This window comes from Hydra viridissima, unplaced genomic scaffold (assembly GCF_058129835.1).
Source record: "Hydra viridissima isolate aposymbiotic clone 2 unplaced genomic scaffold, HvirCarnegie_v1 scaffold_1, whole genome shotgun sequence".
NCBI lineage: Eukaryota > Metazoa > Cnidaria > Hydrozoa > Anthoathecata > Hydridae > Hydra > Hydra viridissima.
Window position 1 is genome coordinate 6,720,509 of NW_028324300.1, and position 24,075 is coordinate 6,744,583.

Consider the following 24,075-nt stretch of genomic DNA (forward strand, 5'->3'; position numbering starts at 1 on the left):
TGTCATAGTTCTTTATCACTGTTATCTTTTAATTGATTTCATTTAGTATTTACTGCAAATTACTTGAAGTACATTGCTTAAATACTGTGAGTATGTAGGTAATAAATGTGACATTATTATAATGTGATGATAAACAAAGCCATAGAATAACCGTTATTTGATGATTTATGTTTCAACAGATGTCTGTCATTAACTGGAGAATTAGAAGAACCTTGGAATCCTGATGCTTTATTTCTTATCAATTATACTCGGTCGTTGCTGTTGACAAGTGAACAATTTCGTTGTCAGTAGACTTTTTATCGGCAAGAACCAAGAACATTTAACAATTTCATTAACGAAGTACGTATGTATCATGAACTTTAATGTATTATTACTTATTCATTTCCATATAAGTATGAGTTTCTTGTTATATCATCTAACAAGACAGCGTTTATTTTAAGTGGATGTCACTACTAGTTCTAAAGTTATGAACATTTAAAAACTTTCAAGATGGCTGATGCAGCCATCTTGAAATTTTAAAACATTGATTTCAGTCATTTTTATGTAACTTTTCTCTTAGAACAAATCAACGTTTATTTGAAGTGGATATTACTACTGGTTCTACAGTTATGGCCATTTAAATACATTCAAAATGGCTAATGGTGGCCATTTTGAATAATTCATCTGTAAAACATTTCCAGATGCATAACAAGTTTGTATCTCACTATTTTTTTGTAGCTCATACCGTCCACTATCATTATGCAAAGTTACACGCTGGTGTCCAGAAGTGAAATATTTTTATGATAGCCAGCTGCACTAATCTTATGTCTATTAGTTTTGTTTAGAGAAAGGTTAAAATTTTTCATAAGGTATTTGTCAAAACTGTTTGGTACAGTTTTGACAAATACCTTATGAAAAATTTTAGGAGTTGTAGACTTCAAATTTTCAATTTCTATAGGAGTTGTATAGAAAAAATTGTCTATAGAATTCTCTATAGACTTCTTGAGAAACCAAAATTCATATTGAACTGCTGTAGAATTTCTATAGATATTTTATGGAACTTCTATAAAGTATATTTAAAATTTCTATAAAATATTGAAAAAATATCTGTAGAATTTCTATAGAACTTTTTTAGAACTTCTATTGAATTTCATTCTATAGCAATACACAGTTGCCATATTTAGATGCAAGGATGTATTCATAATAAATTGAATTTTTTTTTTCTAGTAAAATTTAAAATGGTCAAGATATTGATTTTTTTTGTTAATTAGAAAAGCTTGGTTAATTAGCTTAAGGATGACATATAACTTTACTAAAATTTATAAGATTTTCATAACTTATATACTATTATGCATTTATAAAGGAATGACACATTTCTTCAAAACCAGCAGTTTAATTTAGGCACATTAAGTTGGAGACTTTTTGCAAATAATTATTAACTTTTTAATATTTTTTTACAAATTAATATTGAAAAAATTTTAAATGACATAACTAAAACATTTTTAGTTTAGATTTAGAGTGTTGAATATTCAAAACATGGTAGAAGATTTATGAGTATAAATCTTCATTTCAATTGAGGATTATATAATCTTGTATTAGAAAAAAGGAAATTTGATTGATAAATCAAAAGATTGTCTTACTACTGATTAAAAATGCTTGACTTGTTTAATGTAATGTATCTAATTTATTAATTTTTGACTACCCTGAGAATGGAAAGTCTAGGAATTTACATTCCCTAATTTGATACTGTCAAGTCTTTAAATGGACGATTTTTTTAAATGTAAAATGTTTTTGCACTTACAAATAAATAGTTAAAGACGTTTTGTCAGAATTCATTTTCAATGTAGAACTACTTTATGCAGTAATACCAAGCAAATTATTTTTTTTAACATAAGGCTAAGATAGCAAACATTTTTTTAGAATAACATAAGGTTGAACTACTAAGTTATCCTACAAATCAACAAAGTTTATTACTACCATTTAACTGCCAACTTTCATAAACTGACAAAAATTCAGCAAAGGTACTAGTTACAGCTCTATAGCTATATATACTACAGCTTAGACATAAGATTTATATCAAATAACATAACAAAAACCAGTATGTGTCCAGTATGTAAAAAAAACTAGTCTCTGAGCAAAATAGATATAATTAAGATTAAATAATATAGATAATAACTGTTTTTAAGTAATACTTCAACAAAAAAAAATTATTTAAAGAGGTTGGACAAGTAATGAGTGTCATATATTTTCTTCTATTACTTATGTCTACTCAAATTGATATTTATTGAAACACCTTTTTTAATGTTATCAAACGTTTAACTGAAACTTTAATTTTTCCCACAAAATAAATCTCTATTTAAATATTAGATATAGAGGAAAAAGACATACCAAAAGTTCCTACTAAGATTTCTTTTAGCAATTGGTTGTAAATGAAAAGGTAAAACCAAACACCTCTCAAGTTTGGGTAACCACCCTAATACAAGATTATATATTTAGCCTTAACAGTACAAGTTCAAAAACCTAACTTAAAATGGATCTACTGAAAAGTTAGGTTTTTGAACTTGTACTGTTGAGGCCTGGATCTCTAGATATTATGTATAAAATGGTTTGTTTTTTTAGATTTTAAATTCTCTTAAAACCAGATGGATGTCATTTTCTAGCAGCATGTCTTTTCTGAGCAATTTCAGTTGAAATGTAGTCTTTGAAGTGTTATCTTTGTCTTCTTCATCCATTGAGGACAGATCCAAATCACCAGTCTGTGTTTCTAATACTGATTCAGATCATTTAAAATTTCAATGATGCTTTAAAATGTTATCAGTCTTGAAAGGGTTAATAAAAGTGTATTCAGTTATTGACACTTACATTTTTTTTTCTTTAACCTATTATTTCTTAACTCCACTATCAAGTTTAATACAATTGCTGTTTAAAGTAAAAAAAAAAAAAAAAATTTAAAATAAAGATTAAGCAATAATCTATATTTAAAAGATTTATTAATAATATAAATGATAAATAATCCTTTTACCTTTTTAGGAAATTCTTTTTTTGTGAAAAAACTTTTAAAGTGAGATGCAGCTTTCTCTTTTCTTAAACGCTAAAAGAAAAAAATCTTTAAACAGTTATTGACAAAAAAAAGCAAGGCTTGTTTAATACACAACCCAATGCTGCATTTACAGCCCCTCCAAAAAGGCTAAAATTTCTAAAAAATCGACAGATCCATAAGAGCAATTAACTGACAAGTGAATTGGTGCTTTTTCATATTAGTTTTTAAATCATATTATATTAAACAGAGTGCATAAGTTGGAATAATATAAAATAAGAACACAATAGTTGCCTAGAATGAAATAATAATATATGTTTATATTGCATTGCCAAAAAATCAAAAGATAAGAAAAAAATTTTTAATGAGTTAATTTTTAGGCATTAAAATTTATGAATGAAACAATAATGTTTTATGCTTTGGACCAAGATTTAAGTCTTTTTATAATGTGACAAAATACATCATCCTGTTGAAAAATGACAGGTAGATATAATCCTGGTTCTTGTAGGATGTCAATTTCTGGTATAAGATTGTTTGATGACCTTAAAAATCTCTAAACACCTATCTCTGTTGCAACAGGTGAGATGTTTCCTTACTTAGCACATTCCACAATACAATCAGCATTATTCTTTTCAGCAAGAGTCTTCATAGGTAAGTTTGCTATAACTTTTGATGTTCAGCTTTTTGCTAAATATTCTTCACCATTAACTATCACAAAATTTTAAAGACTTACAGAAAATTAAATATGTATGTTTCTGTCATTTCTGTCAACATTCAATCATGGTTTATCAACTACTGCCATTATTCAGGTTGGTGTTTTAAAAGGGCTTATTACTTAGTAATAAACAAAAGATTTTATATGTAATTATAAACCCTGATTTCAACAAAATGAAAAAACTTGTTTGTACAATCCTAACTTAAGACTATGAAAATCATAATAACACTATGACTCAAAACTTAGTTTTGACTTGTAATAGTAGTTGTTAAGAGTTTTTTAAAGTTTTAACTAATAAGAAAGTCTTTCTTTGAGCTTTCTTAGCCATGTATGATTTTTTCATATTTATATTTGATACTTGTTTTTATTTAGGAACTATATATGCCAGTAAAAAAGTTTTACAACTGTCAAGTGAAAGCATACAGGCTGTCAATTATTTAACTGTCTATCTATTTGATGTAAAGAAAACAACTAATTGCATTTTGTTACTTGAAATAAAAAAATAAAGACTTTTACAATATTTTGTCTAATTAAGTTCAAGTTAGTTTACTAGAGAAATCATTTTTTTTTTTTTTTTACAAATTAAATCTTAAATATACAAAAAAATCATGAGTTGTATTGGTTGCAAAAGAAAATATCAATAACTTTCCAACTCCCCTTTAACTTAGTGGCAATATATTGAGTTTAATGTAAAAGTATGTTGATTTGTAGTTAATTGTATAAAAAAAAATATTTTTCTTTCATAAAAAAAAAAGTTTGGGAAGTTTTAAGTTTTCAAGAGAAATTTTATTAATTAGAGGGAAAAACAAATCCAATAAGCTTCTCTTTGTTTTTTTTTTTAAATATTCATTTTCCATTCCTATTTTTAAGGCTTGAGTACATTGGATTTGCTTGAACTATTTTGATCATCTCTACATTCTGCTAAAAAAATATTTTGCATTTCATCTACAAGACTTAAGATTTTTTTCATTTTAAATGGCCTTGGCCTATCAAGCTCCATTACATTTTCACAGTATGAAAGTAAGGATTAAGTTTTCATTAAAGATACCCCAGAAATCTTGATGGGGATTACTAGTGCATGGGTAGATATGATATAAACAACCTTTATGAAAATTAAAGATTTTTTTTTTTGAGAAAAAAGCTTTAGAAAAGTTGCATTTGTAGCTGTATCTTGTAACCAGAACTCCATTTTAGTAAAAACATAAAACACATTAAATTTTTAACAAGTAAAAAACTATAACAATCATACAATAGGTACAACCAGTATATAAGTAAGTCTACCTATATTAAAAAGTTATGGAAATGAAGTCAAGAAATAATAATTTATTTGTATAAATTTTTATTACAAGCAGTTTGTTTATATCATTTTTGGTTCTACAGTTGGTCAACCTTTTTAAAACTTCATTCAAAATTCAAGAACATTAGGCATACAGTTTATATTTATTTTGGTTTTGATATAGAACATATGCCAAAAACTAACAAAACTGCTTGCAGTAATATAACAAATTTCTTCATTTTCTGATAGTTATTAACACTATCATAATGTGTCAGTTTTAAGAGATACTTTATCGCCTGCCATCTTATAGGTTACTTTATTTGTTATTGAAACCAAGTTGATTTATCAACCAAAAGTGTATAGTAGATAACTCTGTTTTCTAGTACATACTTTTACACAAGACAGCAGTGTTGTAACTATTGCATGCAGGTAAAATAAACCAATTTTATAACAGAGCCATTATTTTATGTATTCTAGAAAAATACATACAACTTAAATTGACTTTGGTAAGAAATTTTAAAGAATATATTAAAGAATTACCAACCCATAGATTAAACAATAAATGAGTGGAATCAGTAAATTTCAGTATTTTCCTTCATTTTCATTCCAGAAAATGTTAAAATAAAGCTTGATAGTACAACAGGAAGTACTTCCTAGACTGAGTTGAGTTAAGTATTTGTAACTGGTTCTACAACTGAATCTCTACTAAATTAATCACCATATAACAATTTAGTTTACTTGTATACCTAGCATACAAATATTTAACACTAAGAAAGTTCTTGTTTATTTTTGCTAATACTTTTTCTTTCTTTTCATCCTAAAAAAAGAAATATCAATTAAGTATTGCACCAATCTTAAAAGTAATCATTTTGCACACTATTAAGTATAATCTGTTAATAAAAATTTTTCTATATATATATTTTACTATTTATCTTTAAACTATAATTATTCAGTACCACAGTAAACTTTCTACCTTAATCAAAACAAAAAGACTAAACTTATTGTGTCACAATCAAAAAGTAACTCAAATATGGAAAAAAATGTAGAAACTTACTGTAGCTTCTTCTTCTTCTTTTTTAAGCTCCTCTTTCCTTTTACGTTCTTTTTCTTTTTTCTCTTTTTCTATTCTAACACATTCTTCCTTTTTTCTTTTTTCATCTTCTTTTAATTTCTTTTCTTCTTCTTTCTTTCTACGATCTTCTTCTTTCTTTCTACGATCCTCTTCTTTTCTTTTCCTATCCTCTTCTTTTCTTTTCCTATCTTCTTCTTTCTTTCTCTGATCTTCTTCTTTAAGCCTAAAGTAAAAGCTTAGAAAACAATACCAGAGGTGAGAGGTTGTATATGATTACAGCAATAATCTTATAAAACTTTACTTTTTTAATCTTTCCTATATAACATCTTTTTATACCAGTGCAAAAAAAAATTCAATTCTTACAGTAAATTTGAAAAGTAAAGCAAAATTTAAAGTTTTTATAAAAAAGATAATCCACATAAAATCATTCTGCATTGTTACAAAATATAATAAGAATTAAAACATAAATGTCAAAACCTATAAAAAAAAATGGTATGGAGTCCAAAAACCATTCCTTTTCATTGCATTTACATTATTGATATGAAAGCTAAAATCTGTAGTCAAAAGATAAAAAAAACAAAATAGTTTTTTTTTTTCCCAAATAATTAAAAGTTTAGTTTAAGAATTCCTAAACTTTTTTGGTCATTCAACTCATCTTGTAGTAAAGAGGTAAAGTTAAGAAACACTAATTTTGCTAATAAAACTTTAAAAAAATTTATTGCTAGTTATACTAACTCAAAGAAAAGAAACTCACTTTAGCCTTTCTTTTTTTTCAAACAATCTTTGTTCTTTTTCAACAAGCTTTTTAAGCTTTTCTAGGTTTTTCCTTTTGCGCTTGTCTTGCAAATCAACTTCTGTATTCTTTAATGTAGATAAACTGTCTTGTACTTTATTTTCTTCATTTAAAGTGGTAGCCTGTTATTTTAAAAAATAAGTAATGAACTTTAAGTAAGAAGAAATAATAATAAAATCATAATAAAAATCTTCTATGAACAAGGCAAGCTAACAAAAAAATAAAACATTTTTTAAGTTCACAAGAAAGTTCTAGGGTACTTTAATGCGCATCACTGAGTCAAAACGAAAAGTCAAAACTAATTTGAAAACAAGATTTTTCTCAACTCTATACATACCTAATCTAATTTATAAAGCCCAAGTTTGTATGACTGTATGTGTATATGGGTGTGTTCTTTATGAAAATTCATAGTTTTGATCCGATCCTCACCAAATTTTGCACACAGGTATAATTTTTACCAGGGAAGGTTTTAGGCCAGGTTTGAACCACCCCGGACTCCATGTTTAGGGTGCTTATGGCTGGAATCAAGTTTCAGCCCCCTCTGACTATTCCTAATAGCTTTAATAATTTTTACCAGTTAAAACCAAAAAATTGTAAATATGTGTTAACTGTTTTTTCTAATGATTTTTTAGGGATATTTTTTGAAAAGTATGAAGTATAAATAATAGAAAATTTGTAAAAACAGGTTTTCGTTTGGAGAGAAGATTATTGTGATTTATCGATGTGTTTATTACAAAAAGGCTACATTACCACAGTATAGTTTAGTTTCCAAAAAAATGACAACATAGCTGCAAATGCATTTCTGATTAATACAGCAAAGTTTTACACCTAATAGCTGGAAAACCTGGCACATTACATCGGGTATTCCAGCTAGTTTATTTACAAAAGTCATTTAGTAACAATTTGCTTCTGCATATAGTATGAAATAACATATTCAATAAACATCTCTATTAATAAAACCACTATTTTGTGTAAGACTCCATTTATTTTCTTTTATTTTGAAAACATACAGCTAATAATGACTTAATTTATTGTTTTCTATAAATCAAATTAGTAACTGACAAATGGTTATGAGAAGTTATGAAAAAGTTAGAAAATGACTAAAAATCACAAACTGTGAACATACCTCCTGGTTTTCATTAAAAGACTTTTTAATATGTATTTGATTAACTTGCATATTTCCAAATAAAGCATATGAATCATGGAAAATTTTATTTGAAATTTAAATTAAAATAACCTTGTGTAGAAAATGCACTAAACAAACTTGGGTTCTTAAGTCATTGAAAATTCATTTGTAATGTTCTGTTTTTTTAACAAAGCCTTTATACTTTAACTAATGTTTCAAAATATGAACAGTCAAATATTTCATAGACAAGCATTAATTGGATATCATTTTCTGCAAATCTAAAACTATAATTTACAAATTCTTACATTTATATAATCTCAGTAAGAAAAATTTGGTACTCTTTTTTCATGTGAACATTAGGACTTCCACCTTCAGAGAATTTAGCTGAAGAGTTAAATTGCTTTTGACTGTATGATATGTTTTCGACTATTTTTCCCCTATTCTTTGCTGATATGTTTTAAACTGCTATCATATTTACAAGTTATCTAACACAAAACTTTATATGAACAAGTTCAGTAAACTAAATATGTTGAGTTAAATATTTTCCATGTTATACATAAAGTAAAAAGATGAAATAAAAAATTTAAAAAAAAAAAATTGGGCAGAAGCAGTATAGACTTATTTTGTTTCATTCAAACTAGCTACATTAAAAATGGATAGAACAACAGAAGGATACAAGTTGTTTAATCTTCTTTCAAAATGTTTTTGAAAGAAAATTAGACATTATAACTATTTAGACACCATCTAAAGCTAGTTAGGCAAACAGATGATGTTAAGTCTGGTTGCTTATTCAAATTTTCAATTTATTATATTTTGATATCCCAGTTTGCTTTTTAGATTATCATAGCTTTTCAGAAAAATTTATTAGAAATCAGTCAAAACAACAGATTATACTTATTAAGACTTTAAGAACTATTTTGTGTTTTCATGGCTGTTGAAATTCATGAGCTTAGCATTTCCTCAATGTTTGAAAAATTATCTATTTACAGGTTGAAAATACACTGCACTGATCAACATATATTGTGTTATATTACAACATAGCGCAATATTATTGGGTTCTTAAGTCATTGAAAATTCATTTGTAATGTTCTGTTTTTTTAACAAAGCCTTTATACTTTAACTAATGTTTCAAAATATGAACAGTGAAATATTTCATAGACAAGCATTAATTGGATATCATATTCATTATATCATATTAATATATTCAATTAAAATTGCTACAAATTGCTTAATAAATTGACAACTAAAAATCCAATAAAATTTTACAAATGCAATGTGTTTTTAATTGTAACTTATATGCACTTAAATAAAAATAATTCCGATGCTTTTCTAATTACCCATGTCATTTTTTTGTTTTACATACGTTTAATATGTTAATAAGCAGTAACAAAGTTGTTGTTAAAATATTATAATATTATTGCAATATTATTGCAACTGTATAATATGGATTTATTGCAAGTTAATGTGGAATTATTTTTATTGATTTTAACAACTTTGAATGATTTTAATGTACAAAGTGGCGTTTTGTGCATGCGCGGAACGAACCTGTCTGGTGGGAAAATTTGTTAAAGTTTTATTTGCGCAATGAAACGAAACTTTTTTAATATAAAGTACGAGAGAAGAATTTTACATTCTACAGCTGAGTCTACATCTTCTGAAGAGGACATCATTAAAAGTAGTTCTCAGTCCGACGGTAGCAATACGGATGATAATGTTAACAATGGTAGATTTACCAAGAAACAGAAGAAATTGTAGTATCTGAGCCTGAGGAAGAATCAAAAGCTTCCATGTTTCAGTTTTTTAATTGTAATCCATTTGAAAATTCTTTATTTGATCCACTTACCAACAAAACGTTTATGTTTTTAACCTTATTGTATTTAATGATTGGCAATTCATTGACTGAAATCGCATTTGATCATTTTTTGAAGATTTTGCTGGTATTTAAAATGTAGCCTACATTGTGCAATGTACTTGTAAATGAATATTGCCAAGCTAATAAAGTTACCAACCAACTTGGCCCTTGATTAAAATATTTTAAAACTCAGACATCTTCATGTTTAGTGACTTTTATTCCAAAAATTTTCTGCAATAGGTATGTACTGTTCAAGCTTAGAGACTTAATAAAATTTAAAAAAAATATTTTGTATATTTATTTATTGAATGGCCTGAAGAAGTGGGTTATTTTAGTGTTCTCAGGCCCTAAAAATAATTTTTTGGCATACTAAATTTTATTTTGAAAATTTTTTTTTTAGTTTATTGGCGTAATTTTAAAAAATTACAAAAACAAAATACATTTATTGTCTTGGGCAGACAAATGCCACTGAAAACATGAACCAGGGTGCATTCCATATTTTTTTTTACAGAATATATATCAACAACGCCAGAATTTGTTTAACTTTTACCAATACACCAAAAAAAAAAAATTTATAAGGTAATAAAAATTTTGTACACCAAAAATAAAATAACATCAATTAATAATTACATAAATTAACAACATCAAATAAATAAAAACTTTTGTAAAAATACATAAATTTAATTAAAATCGCTAAACATGGAAAGTTTAGCAACTTTAATTAAATTTATGTATTCTATATTTGAAGATGTATAAAAAGTCTTAAAGCTAACATTCTCTCTTCCTAATTATTGCAATGGTTCCATGAAAGGATTAAGTCAATTTATTTGCTTAGGCTGCATGGGCTGCAGCACGCACAGCCTATCCATTTACATTAAAAATGCATACAGCCAGTCTATTCAGACTAGTCTTTGAGTCTGTCATATCAAGTAATGCACTGCAAAAAATGCTGCTCTGGCAGTTTAGCTCTGGCTACCATCAGAAATGGTGCACATTGCCAATAATTTGTAAAAAAAGTCTGATAAATTGGCACGAGTAGAGAGTTTTTTAATTAGGAACATTCTACATTACTGTCTAGTCTTATTTTCATTTCAACAAAGGTTGGGGCTTGGGTTGGTTGGTAAAACTTCAATAGCTATACTTTTAAAGTTTTATTTTTATTTTTTATAGATTTTCCAGTGTGTAGAAGACATACCTTCATCTCTTAAAATGAGTCGTAGGTTTGTTAAAAAAAATGTATTTTCCCATACTGAACCAACCCATACATATTATTGTCATGATTGCTGCACAGCTTTAGTTGACACATGTAAACTAAATCTTCATTGTTCATCACCTATCTTTATATTGGATATTATTAGCCAAATGAAACTTGTTTTATCTCAAAATTTGGGAGCAATTAAATCTTATCAAATGGAAATTATATTGGGTAAACGAAAGAGTGATTTAATTTCGAGACAAAATTTTGTTGAAAATATGAAATCTAAAAATGTTTTGCATATTCATTTATTAATGTCAACTGATGGTGCAGAACCATACACAAAAAAAAAGACCACAATGTGGCCATTTCATGCAATTATTTTGGATTTACCATCTTATAAACGGTTTCTAATTTAAAATACATTACTTCTTGGTTTATGGTTCTCATCATTAAAACCTAATTGGCATGCTTATTTGAAGGTAAATCAATTATTAATAGTTAATTTTTATATAAAAATTATAGTTAATTGATTTTTCTATAGTAGTAGAATTCTTTCAAGTGGTTGAATTCTTTCACTGTTCCACAGCTGGAACATTGAAAGAATTCTACCACTAAAAGTAATGATAATAAACAACAAACAAACAACAATTAGGTATAATTACTATATTACTAACTATTTTTTAAGAGTGCATTAATGAAAAACTGTTTGAAATACTCCTTGAAATTAACAATATCCAAGTTGTTATTCATATTGTTGGTTTGGTTTTCGGTTTACCTGCAGTGGCCTCAATTATCAATCACAAGCAATATAATGGTAAATTTGGATGTCATTATTGTGAACATCCTGTTAGAACAATTGAAAGAAAAAATGGTTCAGCAAGAATTTATTCACATTCAGATACAAAATATAATCTTAAAACATCTGAAATGTATGCCAAATATGCTAGATTAGCTGAAAAATCAAAAGTATCTGTATTTGGAATAAAATGCTTGAATATCTTTAGTGAAATGTCATTTATTAAAGTGCCAGATATGATACTTATTGATGTGTTGCATCTGTTTTACGAAAATTGGTCAAAAAAACTTTTAATTTGTTTATTTTCTGTTATCAATAAACATGAAGCATTTTTTATTGGTAGTGGTGCAAAAATAAATGCTCTAGAAATCTTACTTGCTGATCAAAAAATGCCACATAACATGCCTAAGCCACCAACTATTAAATCATTTATTTATTGGAAGGGCCATGACTTTAAAAACTTTATTTTATACTTAGCAGTTCCATATTTTCTGCCATATTTGAATCCTGACTGCATGATGATGATCTATCCTCTAGTAATTGGCATGCGCTTGTCAAGCAGTGAAATATGTTTAGATAAAGTATCAGTTATTAGCCAGCTGTTTAATTTTTATCAAAAATTATTGTTTGAGTTGCTTCCTTTATATATGAATACTATCAATGTTCATCTACTTGCTCATGTTAGTGATATTATTAAAATGCATGGAAGTGTGAAAAATTACTCAATGTTTTGTTTTGAAGCTCGGCTTAGTTATAAAAAAACTATTAAATGTGGAATGCAACTTAGTATCTACTTTTGGTGATATGATTGGAAATGTGAAAATTAACATTGATGATGACTTATTTTTCATTGTTGAACAAACACAAAGTACTGTTGTTATTCCAGCTGACAATCTAGTTTGCAAATGCATATTAATTAAAAGTAAACTACTCACAAAAGAAGTAATAATTTTAACACCATTGAAAGACCTTTTTGAATATGCTTAGGGTGGCTAAATGTAAATTTTGTGATAAACATATATAAACCATGCATGTGTGTTTTTTTATACAATCATTTTATACAAATTTACAAATTAATTTTATAATAATATACATAATATTTTACATAAAAATTTTACATAATATTTTACATAAAAATTTACATAATGTTTTAATAATAATTTACAATATTAACAAATTATTTTTATAAAAACTATACAAGCATTTAATACAAAAACATTTTTATAAATTTAATACAAGCAAGTTTTTTTTATAAATTTTATATTTTGATAACTTTGTAAAGCTATCGTGATTGTGTTGTTTTTAATTTTTTTTTTTTATAGGTTTATATTATTAAATAATGGCTTATCTTGGTAGAAATAGAACCAAGAATTTGGATTTTGTAGACACTCAAAAGCTTTCTTCAACATTTGTTCTTTTATGGTACAAGGACTGTGAGAAGCATGACCGTCATACACCTCCTAAATCACTTTCAAATACACTTTTTAAGCATTATTCATCCGTTGAATGCCTTGAGTTTCAAGTGGTAAGTGCATTAAAGTACAACTACAGATGACCATTACCGTATATACTTTAATTAAAGTCCACCCTAAAATATAAGCCCCTTATTTTAGATAAGCCCACTTTTTAAAGATGTTGAAAAAATTAAAGCCTGGGCTTCAATTATACTATTTATGGTATGTAGATAAATAAATTTAATGTTTTTTTACTTAATAGAAAAATGTAGTGAATGTATTCATTGCAAATAAACAACATTCAGCTGTCATAATATATAAGGGGTCTATTACCCAATATTGTAAATTTGAAAAGTCATTGGATAACTTTATGGACGAATTTGGTGACGAAAATCCTAGCAATGATGAAGTGAGTGAGTTTGCCCTCAATTATATTGAAGCCAATGCTGTGGGAAAAAGAAAACATTAAAATGAAAACCCATCTTCAGGTAACTTGTGACAATTACAAGTATAATACTATATTAATTTTGTTATAAATTTACTATTCTGTGTATGTAAGTACAACTTTTAATTGTTCTTGTATTTTTCTATAGATTCAGACAATATGGCACCAGTCTCAGAATGTATAGGCCTAAATGGACCTAAATACAAATCGACTCCTAAATCAAAGGTGCTGAAAAAAAACCTGTTAATGAAGACCATTTTTCAGGTTATTTTAGTAATATTATTTCAATTTCGTTGATGTACTTTCTTGAATATATATTTACTGTTCGTTTCATTTATAGAATCAGACTCCTTTGCATCAGTTTCAATCCATCAAAAAGGATCGTCTAAAAAAAGTGAAGTAAAGATTATGGCTTTGGAAAAGCGCAAGCTTGACATGCTTGATAACAATGTTGATAATGATGCTCCCAAAACCAAACACTGTGGTACACCAAAGTTGAGCAATCTGTCTTGTTTAGAAGGTTAGTTAAAATACTGTATTTGCGTAAGCTCTACCATATTGTACTTGTACATAGAGGTACTTTATTGTTTTTAACATTAGCAATTTTGGTTGAACAAAAGAAACTTCTTGTTGAGCAAAGGAAGACCAACAAACCTCTGGCTGAATTTTTACACCCAATAGAAAATGAATCTATTAATGATAATGTAAGTCCAATTTAATTTTTGTAATTTAGTTGGAAAAAGCTCATCCAATGAGTGCAGCACTAGCTAGTATTGACCGAATTAAAAAAAGGAAATATTGATTGCTTCAGGAAAGGGTGGCACATTAAGGTGTTGACTTTTTGGTAAATTTTTGGTATCTCCAGTTTCCAATATAAAAAACAGATGAACTTTAGTTTGAAAGTAACTGAAAAGTCATTGGTTTTATTTAAAATTTGAAAAAAGTCACCCACCATGACCCTTGATTACACACTGGCTCCTATATATCGTTAAATTTTTTTTTCTTCAAAAGTATATCAACCTGGGTCTCAAAAAAACTAGAATTTTAAAGTGTTTTAAAGTTCATAATCTTTTCTACTGAAACATTTTAAGAAATAATATTGCTAACAAAATGCTATAAAAAAAGACCATTTTAAGTTTTAGTTAACTGTTTTTTATATATAAAATTTATTTTTACTTAAAACCATTATTTCTGAAATCTCTATGAAAATCTGGTTCTTTTGAGACACAGGTTGATATACTTTATAAGAAAATTCACTGATATATGGGGCCCAGTGTGTAATCAAGGGTCATGGTGGGTGACCTTTTTCAAAATTTAAATAAAACCAATGACTTTTCAACTACTTTCAAACCAAAGTTCATCTGTTTTTTATATTGGAAACTAGAGATACCAAAAAGTCAACACCCTAATGGCACATTTACATATATTAGGTACTTAATTTGACCGTGTATTGAACAAAGTTTACTAAACCAGATTGTTTACTAAATCTGAACACATCTGTATTATAATTTTTAGACCGTGTATCCTGGTTTTGATGCCGATTTTAAATTAAATGACATTCAAAAACAAGACCCGTGTAGCTTCTCAAGAAAATTTATTGTATTGCGATTTGGAAAGGAGTTTGCTTGCACGCGTATTTATGAACCAAATGGACCAACTGCACGCATTCATATGGACAAAGAAGAAGTGCAGGAAGTTAAAGGTGCACTGGACAAAGTTTTCAAGACTTACAACTGGCGTGTTGTTCAAGCGAGTATTAATCAATTTTTCCGAGACAATAAAAGTAGTAAAAAATAGTTTGGTAAAGACTAAACAAATTAGTGACGTTTTTATTCAGGTGCGGGGTAATGAGCGATTTTAGCTATTTTATGTTTACAATATGTTTTGATTTATTTTGTGCATGTTATGTTTCTGTGTTAAACAAATACACAATCTATTTTATTCTAAATTTTGTTGTCGTTTTGATTTTTTAGAGTTAGCCTTTAATATGAATTTAAAGTGTACATCAATGTTAAACTTTCAGCGCTGTTGTTAAACACGCTACTGCCAGACACGTTGTTCGCTTAATGCGCTACTGCCGGACATGTTGCTGCTGCTGATTGACGCGCTGCGGTTGGATATATTGTCTAGATACTCCAGGAATGTGCTCATCTATAATGCTATTTTAAACATTGTTCAGGTGATCCAATGTAGTTGCTCTGCACACCCTGTCTTACACTGCATATTATATTATGTAATTAGGGTGTACAGCTGCCAGATTTGACTAAATTGTAACTAAACTAAATTGTGTTGTTTGACTAAACTAAATTGTAAATTGTAACTAAACTAAATTGTGTTGTACTGTAACTAAATTGTGTTGTTTGATTAGTTCAAAAAGCTAGGTGCATGTCAATTTAATTATATTTTATTGCAATTTTATTGTCAATATTGCAATAATAATAATAACTTAACTTTATTATCAATATTGCAATATATTGCAATATATTGTAATATTATTGTCCAATAAATTGCCAATCCATTGCAAGCGATTGGCAATATTGGCCAATTGTAATTGCAATATTATTACAATTTAAAAAAAATGCTGATTAGTGTATATTTAAATTTTAAAAATTACTATACAAAAAAAATAAATTTTATTATTTAATTGTAAAACATAAATATATCTTAAATTAGAAAAGAAGTATTCACAAAAACTACAGCAATCTAGCTAAAGCTTGATTGCTTTAATTTTTTTCAGGAGCTTAGCCTTGAGCACATGATTTTAGGTGGTACATAATGCTGGAAATACATCTCCTAACTACCTTCAGATATAATAATTGAGCTTTTATTCCATTACGCTACAAAAATCAACTAACTGAATTTTTTGTGTTAAGACTTTACTTAGATCATTTAGTTGATCTTTTGATATAACCTTTAGGAATGAACAACCACAAATTGAATACTCAATGGTTAATATGAAAGCTGCAAAACTGATTACTCTAATTTACAATAGTTCAATCATATTTTTAACTGGTAGAGTAAAGAAAATTAGGCAAATGGGGCAAAATGACTTTAAAAAAATTTTTCCTGTCTGAATTTACTTCAGTAAGAAGTAACTGAGTTGACTTGAAAAATCTAGGTAGACTCTACGGAAAATCAACAGTACAGTAAATACTAAAGGAAAGGATTTTATTTATACATTTAAATTGTTTTTAACAAAACCAATAATAGAAACTATTTATCAATTAACATGATTATTTTAAGTAAAGTTAACTTGATAGAAACCATTATTTACAGACAACGTTTTCTCCTTTTGAGACTAAACATTTTTTCATTTATTACCTCATTTTTAGTTTTTGATAATGTTAAGAGCTTACATAATTTTTCAATTATGCAAACTCTTTCCACTTAATTATTAACAAATCCAATAAATATTTACCTCCAAAGGTATTTGTTCTTCTGCTAGAGAATGTGATGAAGACAAGGTCTTGCTAATATGAGCCTTGCCAATAGAAACAATATCAAGAGAGCCACCAACAACTTTAAAAAAATCCATAAAAATATAGTACAATATCCATAAAAATATGTATAATATACATAAAAACTCCTTCCTAAAGAATCTTATAAATACAGATATCAAATTAATGTAGAACTTTTTAAAAATTGAGTTTTATATATTGAACTAATGAAATTATTTAATATATAATAGCCATAAATTGTATACAAAATTGATTATTTTATTACATTGTAAATAGAGGTTTCTGACTAAAAATTAGGGAAGTTTTAAATTAATTGAATATAGTAAGTTAGTGCAAATATTTTTAAGGAAAGATTTTATTTTTGAAGACTGTTATGGGTAGAATAACAAATCTGACCAAAGTAATTGTTAAGCTCAAAGTTGTGATTAGATAGATTTGACAGATTAGATAAAATAGAATAGATTCTCTTTTGGTCCAACAGGTAAAATATTTGTTTCAAATACTTTTTGTTAGCTTAGGAATTTTTTTTTTTTGTTGAATGGAAAAGAAAAATGTATTTTCTTGTAAAGACCAATAGCAATTTGAAAAGTAAGTATTTTTGTGAAATATTTTTTAACCAGTTTGCTTTTGGGATCATAAAGAGGGAAATGACTATAGAAAATCTATCTAATGGGAATTAGAGGATTCTTTTTCTGAATATTATGATGTACTAAAGGCTAATTTTATTGATAGTAAAAAGTAAACAGTTCTTATCAATATTAACAAAAAAAATTAGAATTTGTCCTAGATTTATCACAATCACATGATCTAGATCAAATGAGAGCTTTTTTAACTAAATTTTTAACTAAACAGTAATGTGTAGCCATAACATCTAGCTATTATTGAAGACATACTTGAATCTATTATAAAGAAGCTGAATTTGTAAGATGTTAAAAATCATATTGCTTTTGAGTATTAGAAAACCTGTGTTCTATTGATAACAACATGTTAGTGAAAATTATTTATTAGATAAATGTTGTACCCAAGAGCCATAGCTTAATTTTTTAGTGTTTAGTGGTGTAGCTTATTCAAATCACAATCAAATAAGACAGTAAATGCTTTAATTACTGATATGCAATTAAATTGCTGAGTAATAGCAAAGCAAGTCCAATCTTAATCAAAGTTAGCATATGGCTCAGATTTGCTGCATCTTTAAGCTTATCTTCTTTCTGCAGATTGCATATGGTGCAAATTCAGGTGCTACTTTTTCTGTAACTAATGCAATAGTTTTTCAAGTCTTGTTTTATGTAGGGTTGGTTCTCAAAAGTCCAAATCCAAAATTAAAAAAAAAAAAAAGAAAAACACAGGTTTGGGGTTTTTGTTTAGATTCCTTTTTTTTTTTTTTTTTTTTGTTAACTTAAAAATTAACAAAACTAGTTGAAGAAGATTACCTTTTTTAGCTAAGAATTATAATGATAATTAAGCATGTTGGAATGTATATACTTCTTGATTGACATAATTCCATACTCAACTTAATATAAGGTTACATGAAAAAAAATAGGTTTTAAATTTGAACTAAATAGTCCAATCTTACTTCTTCATCTCAAATGTCTTTAAATCTGTACAAGCATTTTAGTCTTTACTCTTCCCAAACAATTCTTAACATAGTTCCAAATGTATAGAAGAATCTTTCTATTAATCCTGAGCTTAATGGACAATTATGAAGCTGACATAAATATTTGATTTAATTTGAAATTTTAAGACATTTGTCTTTTTTAATTCAACTATTTTACACCAGATTGTTGTAGTTTTTTTTATTAAGTTATCCTTGAATAAATATTGAGCAAAGCATGTTGTATCTAGTTTAAATGCATAGTAGTCTGTCATGAACTCTTTAAAAATAGTCTGCACTTCTTGACTTTTTTCTAATGATTTTCCTAAGTTTATTAAATAAATTACTTGATAAAAGTAATGTTACAAAATGTAATAAAATATCTAAAACTAAAATTTATTCTTTATGGCAATATAAAATTTACTCTTTACAACAACTTTAAACAGTTTATTATTTAAATTAGTTTTTCACTCATTTAAAGGCTATAACTTTTAAAGTTTTTTAGTTATATTCATGGATTAGCTTAAGTAGAAAGGAAATGACACAGATCTATTGCTTTCTTCAACCTCTTTGAATTATCCTTTTTAAGTATAATCAATTTACCATCTCTTTTAAATTTAAACTGCTTCAGGTAGTGAGTTACTACCTACTTGCAGCTACAAATAAAATTAAAAAAACATTTAGCTAAATGCTCCTAACTTAAGAATAAGTCTTATTCGTAAGATATTTATTTTAAAATATAATACTGAAATTATGATGTTCCTTTTTTAAAAATAATGCATTCTTCATATAAAAAATTAAAAAATTTGGTTTCCATTGTTATATTAATATATTAGCTATATAGTATTAAATATCCATATGAAGCATATCTGAGGCATTCCCAACAATATTTAATTGTGCTTGCAAATTTATTCTTCTCTTTGAATATATAGATTGTTTGACTTTTAACATTTGGATCAAAGACTTCCATATGCTCTCCACTTAATTTCAATATAGCAAGAATGGCTTGATGAGCAGGAATTTACACAGTCTAATTAAAATTTTAAGCAAGTATCATTTGGTAGCCTCTCTTTCTCCATTAACCATCTTTAAGTTCAAGTTAAATAGAAATCAGCATTTGAGTTAGGCTTATTTAAATGAGAAATATTGACATTTTAGATACTAATTGCATTAGCTACCTGAGCTACCTCCCATTATAGGGATTACTGTACAAAAAAAGAATATAATACCATGGAAGACTATATGACAGTATTTTCAAATAACTTATTGTTAACTCATTACAGCTAACTTGTTAATTTGCTATGATTCTTACATACTATTGATGATAATGAGCAGCCATAAGTTATTAGCTTAGGATTTTTTGTCTTAGGATTCTCTCATCATTTATTTTCATTGTCAGTAAAAATTGCAAATACCTATAACAAAATGCAAAGAAATTACAAAACTGCAGAAACACTCCATTAATGATTGTATATTATATAAATCAATATAAGCTTTAAAAATATTTAAAGTTCAAAGTAAATCATTGTTAAAATAAGGCATGTACTGTACAAACATTTATTACATACATATTTGTTATAGGTTTCTTTAGCTTTTTTTATTGCATTCTTAGCAGCCTCAAACAGTACTCTGCAATTTTTGGGTTAATTTCTGTTTCAACCATTAAAATCAGATATGTTTACATCAATTATGAATGCTATCCAATTGTAGAGTATTATTTACTGTGCTCTATCTATCCTGTATAACAGTAATTGCAGTCACCAGAAAGATCTGCTTTCATTTTATTGATAATTTATTCTTTAATTTCTATAAAAAGTTCAGAAGATAACTTTTTCCTATTTGGAGGCTCTCATAAAGGCCTGAATGTTTTTAGCAGTTTTGTAAACTCAGGATTTTCAAGTAAATTAAATATGTTGGCAAGAAAAAAAGCAAGCAATTTGCATATTTAATTTAGATTAAATCTTCTGCGGCTGAAAATTCAGCCACTTATAGACTAAAAATTGCTTCTGCGGCTGAAAATTAACGCATGCGCAAGTATTCAAATTAATTTACTTCATTTTCTTAACTTAAATATCATTGTGAGATATCTTTTAGGAATTTGAAGAGAATTTGAAGATAATTTAAAAAATACAATGAGCGACCTATCGATTGGAAAATCTTTTGAGAATTTTGAAGAAGCGGATATCTTCATCTCTAATTTTTGTAAAATTAATTTAATAACATTGGAATTCGCAATTAGTATTATAACAAACAATTTTTTAAATAAAAAATAATACTATAAAATTATTTATAAATCACAAGTAATATATATTTATCAATATAAACTGTAAATAATTTAAATAATAAATTCTCCACAATAAAAATGGGAGATAAAATCAGAGTTGTTAACAAGGTCAAAAATAGCAATTAATCACATAAACCACATGTTGTAAAACTTTTCATAAATTATTTACATCAAAATTAATACATTCATTATGCACATTTAATTTTTTTTTGATGTTATCATTTATTTGTCATCTCGATGTAACTTTGCGCATGCATTAATTTTCAGCCGCAGAAGCAATTTTTAGTCTATAAGTGGCTGAATTTTCAGGCGCAGAAGACTCAAGCTTTAATTTAACCTTCTCTTTATTTGTTGTCCAACTCACAAAATTTGAAATTGATTGCTTTCTTTGCCATTCCATTGGTGCTGAATTAGTTGGGCAAGAGTTGTTACTAAAAATGCTTAATATTGTTATCATAATTTACTGACTGACCAGAAATATTAGAAGCTGCTGATGGAAGGTGGTCATGAATTATTGAGATGGTGGTCATGAATTATTGAGATGGAAGTCTGAATTATTGAGATGAATTATTGAGGTGGTGGTCATGAATTATTGAGATGGAAGTCTGACTAATTTGTTGACTCTGAGTTGACTCATTTGACTTTTTAGTTCTACAATTTTCCAAATGGCTTTTAACACTTCAAATTTTTTGATAAGTTCTTCCCTGCAGTAATTAAAAATAAATTTATTTGGTTGATTACTGCAATAACCTTATTCCACTCAAAGTTCATTGACATCTTATAAAGATCTAAACACCCTATATATCTATTCAAAACTACTCTTGTAGGCTAATGATATTATATTGAAAATGTACTGTACTAGCTTTATATTAAATGCAATTTTTATTACCCAGGCTATTAAATTTTTAGAAGTTTTGAATAACATAAATTTGAAAAATGTTAGCTATTGTCCACTGTTTTTTATGAACTTGTATATAAGTTGAAAACTAGGTCTAGTGAACCAGTAAATAGTCTACAAAAATTAAAAAAAAGATAAAAAACTTCAAAGAATGAAAACATGTATCTATTTAAACTGAATGTTATTAGATTAGCTGCCTACGAATATACATATTTCACTTTTCTCTACACTGTATAAGGAATAGATAAAAGAATTATTCTTGAAAGTTTTTTTTTTTTAACCTTTTTAATTAGTATTTTCTTTAGGAAATAAGGTCAAATTACTAAATATTATGGAATAAATCTAGCCGAAAAAAGATTTTTTCAAAAAAGAATTGTTATTCTACAATGTGCAACCTTTGTTTTCTTTAATAAATTTTACAATTGTTTATTGGTTAAACAGGATTGATAGATTTTTAGGATTCATATTTAAATAATTCACTATAGATATTTAGACACATTCATTTTAGCAACTTAAAAGATAATAATTAAAAGAAATATATAAAACCTTGAATTTTAAATTTACTTAAATTTTGACTACAAATCTCTATATGTTATGTGCATTAATAATGTAATAAACAAAATCAAAATATTTAGTAGTTAGGAACAATTATATATAAAATCTCTTTTTTAATATTTTGAACTTTAGTCTTTACGTCCTTTTTTTAAATAATGATATTTTTTTAAACATAAGTTTGAAAATATTTCAATTATCATCCAGAAATTAGCTACCCATATATTAATCAGGACAAAATTAACCTCTTTTTTAAATATACATTTATAAACCTACTTTTCAATTATTTTCTATATTATTTTAAGAAACTGATTTTTAAAAATTGTTCCTTGATTTTTGTTTTACATATTGTCAGAAATACGTTAAATTCTATAGAATCTAGATAATTTACATGTTTATATATTGCCCTTTTCCAGGGATTTTACTAATTTTTTTACTCTGAATACCAAAAGTTTAAAACTTTTACTTACATTTATTACTAAAACCATAGGAGTGGATGTTGGTTTGTAAGCAGTACCAACTAATAAAGGAATAAATCTTAAAATCTTTCACAAATTTAAAATGCCTTACCTTTTTTGAACTTTTTCTTTGGTGGACTCAAACAAACTTCAATTTGTTTTGCTGAAAATTAGATGTCAGAGATTACATATTAGTCACCAAAAAAAAAAAGGTACCTTTAAACTGTTTAGTACCAATATAAAGAAAATTATCCTATAAGATAATTAATCTTCCCTACAATTGCAAAAAAACTGGATATTCTACTGATGAGTTTTGTAATCAATTGCTTCGACTAATATTCTTGTGTTTTCATGTGTTTCACTTAAATAAACGGAATGTGCAATTGGTATGCAATAGCAAAGCTTTCAAACTCCACTTTGTCAATAAACAAATGTCATTCAGAAGCTATATGGGACTGCAATAAAGCTCCAAAATGTTTTGTAATGCTTACAAAAATTGACAGTTAAGTAAAAGAAAAACTTACTAAAAAATTAAATACAAAATTAGAAAAAATAAGAAAGTCAAAGTGCATCAATTTTTGAATTTTTTTTTTAAATATCTAACATCATGCCTATGTTGTATTTGTATTTATCCTGATAAAATAATAATTGTTGTTTAAAATACACCAGTATTTGGATGTCTTTTTTATCCTCAATTGTCTTAGGAAATGCCTCGTTTATCCAATTTTGTTCAAAATTATTGACTTATAAATTCATGATTTTGGGAGGTAAAATGAAAGCTGTGGCTCAAAATCCAGAAAAAAGTTTAATTTTATATCATTATTTTATCTTAGGTCTACTGAAAAAAATTAGTTTCATCAATTGTCTCTCTAATACTTGATCAAAATTTGCATTTAAAAATTGTGTCTTTATAAAAAAATTTAAATTTTGTAACGAAAGCAAATGAAATGTTTTTTAAAACAACTATTTAAATAAAACATCAAATTGTGTTATCTATTGACTAGTTTAGAATGTCTATAGTAATAGACCAAGGGAGGGCCAGGGGACCTCTGACTAATTCTGCCCCACCTTCCCCCCCCCCCCCCCCATCC

General features: G+C 26.8%; 1 protein-coding gene and 2 pseudogenes across 2 annotated transcripts in view; 2 read left to right on the forward strand and 1 right to left on the reverse strand.

Annotated features, from left to right (window-relative positions):
- LOC145187981 (uncharacterized) overlaps positions 1–24,075 on the reverse strand; it is a 433,414-nt gene that overhangs the window by 11,980 nt on the left and 397,359 nt on the right. Inside the window, exons 3-7 of the mRNA XM_090065933.1 lie at positions 23,097–23,147; positions 17,162–17,262; positions 6,834–6,994; positions 6,062–6,302; positions 3,002–3,070 (exon numbers count right to left, since the gene is read on the reverse strand). Of these exons, the coding sequence (XP_089922059.1) occupies positions 3,002–3,070; positions 6,062–6,302; positions 6,834–6,994; positions 17,162–17,262; positions 23,097–23,147 (623 nt within the window). The remainder of the gene's footprint in view (positions 1–3,001; positions 3,071–6,061; positions 6,303–6,833; positions 6,995–17,161; positions 17,263–23,096; positions 23,148–24,075) is intronic.
- LOC149893083 (uncharacterized) lies at positions 9,580–12,163 on the forward strand (annotated as a pseudogene).
- Positions 13,184–14,588, forward strand: LOC149893084 (uncharacterized; annotated as a pseudogene). Its single transcript, XR_016455706.1, has 5 exons — positions 13,184–13,369; positions 13,561–13,786; positions 13,892–13,984; positions 14,054–14,263; positions 14,344–14,588. The product of XR_016455706.1 is annotated as an uncharacterized LOC149893084 (transcript).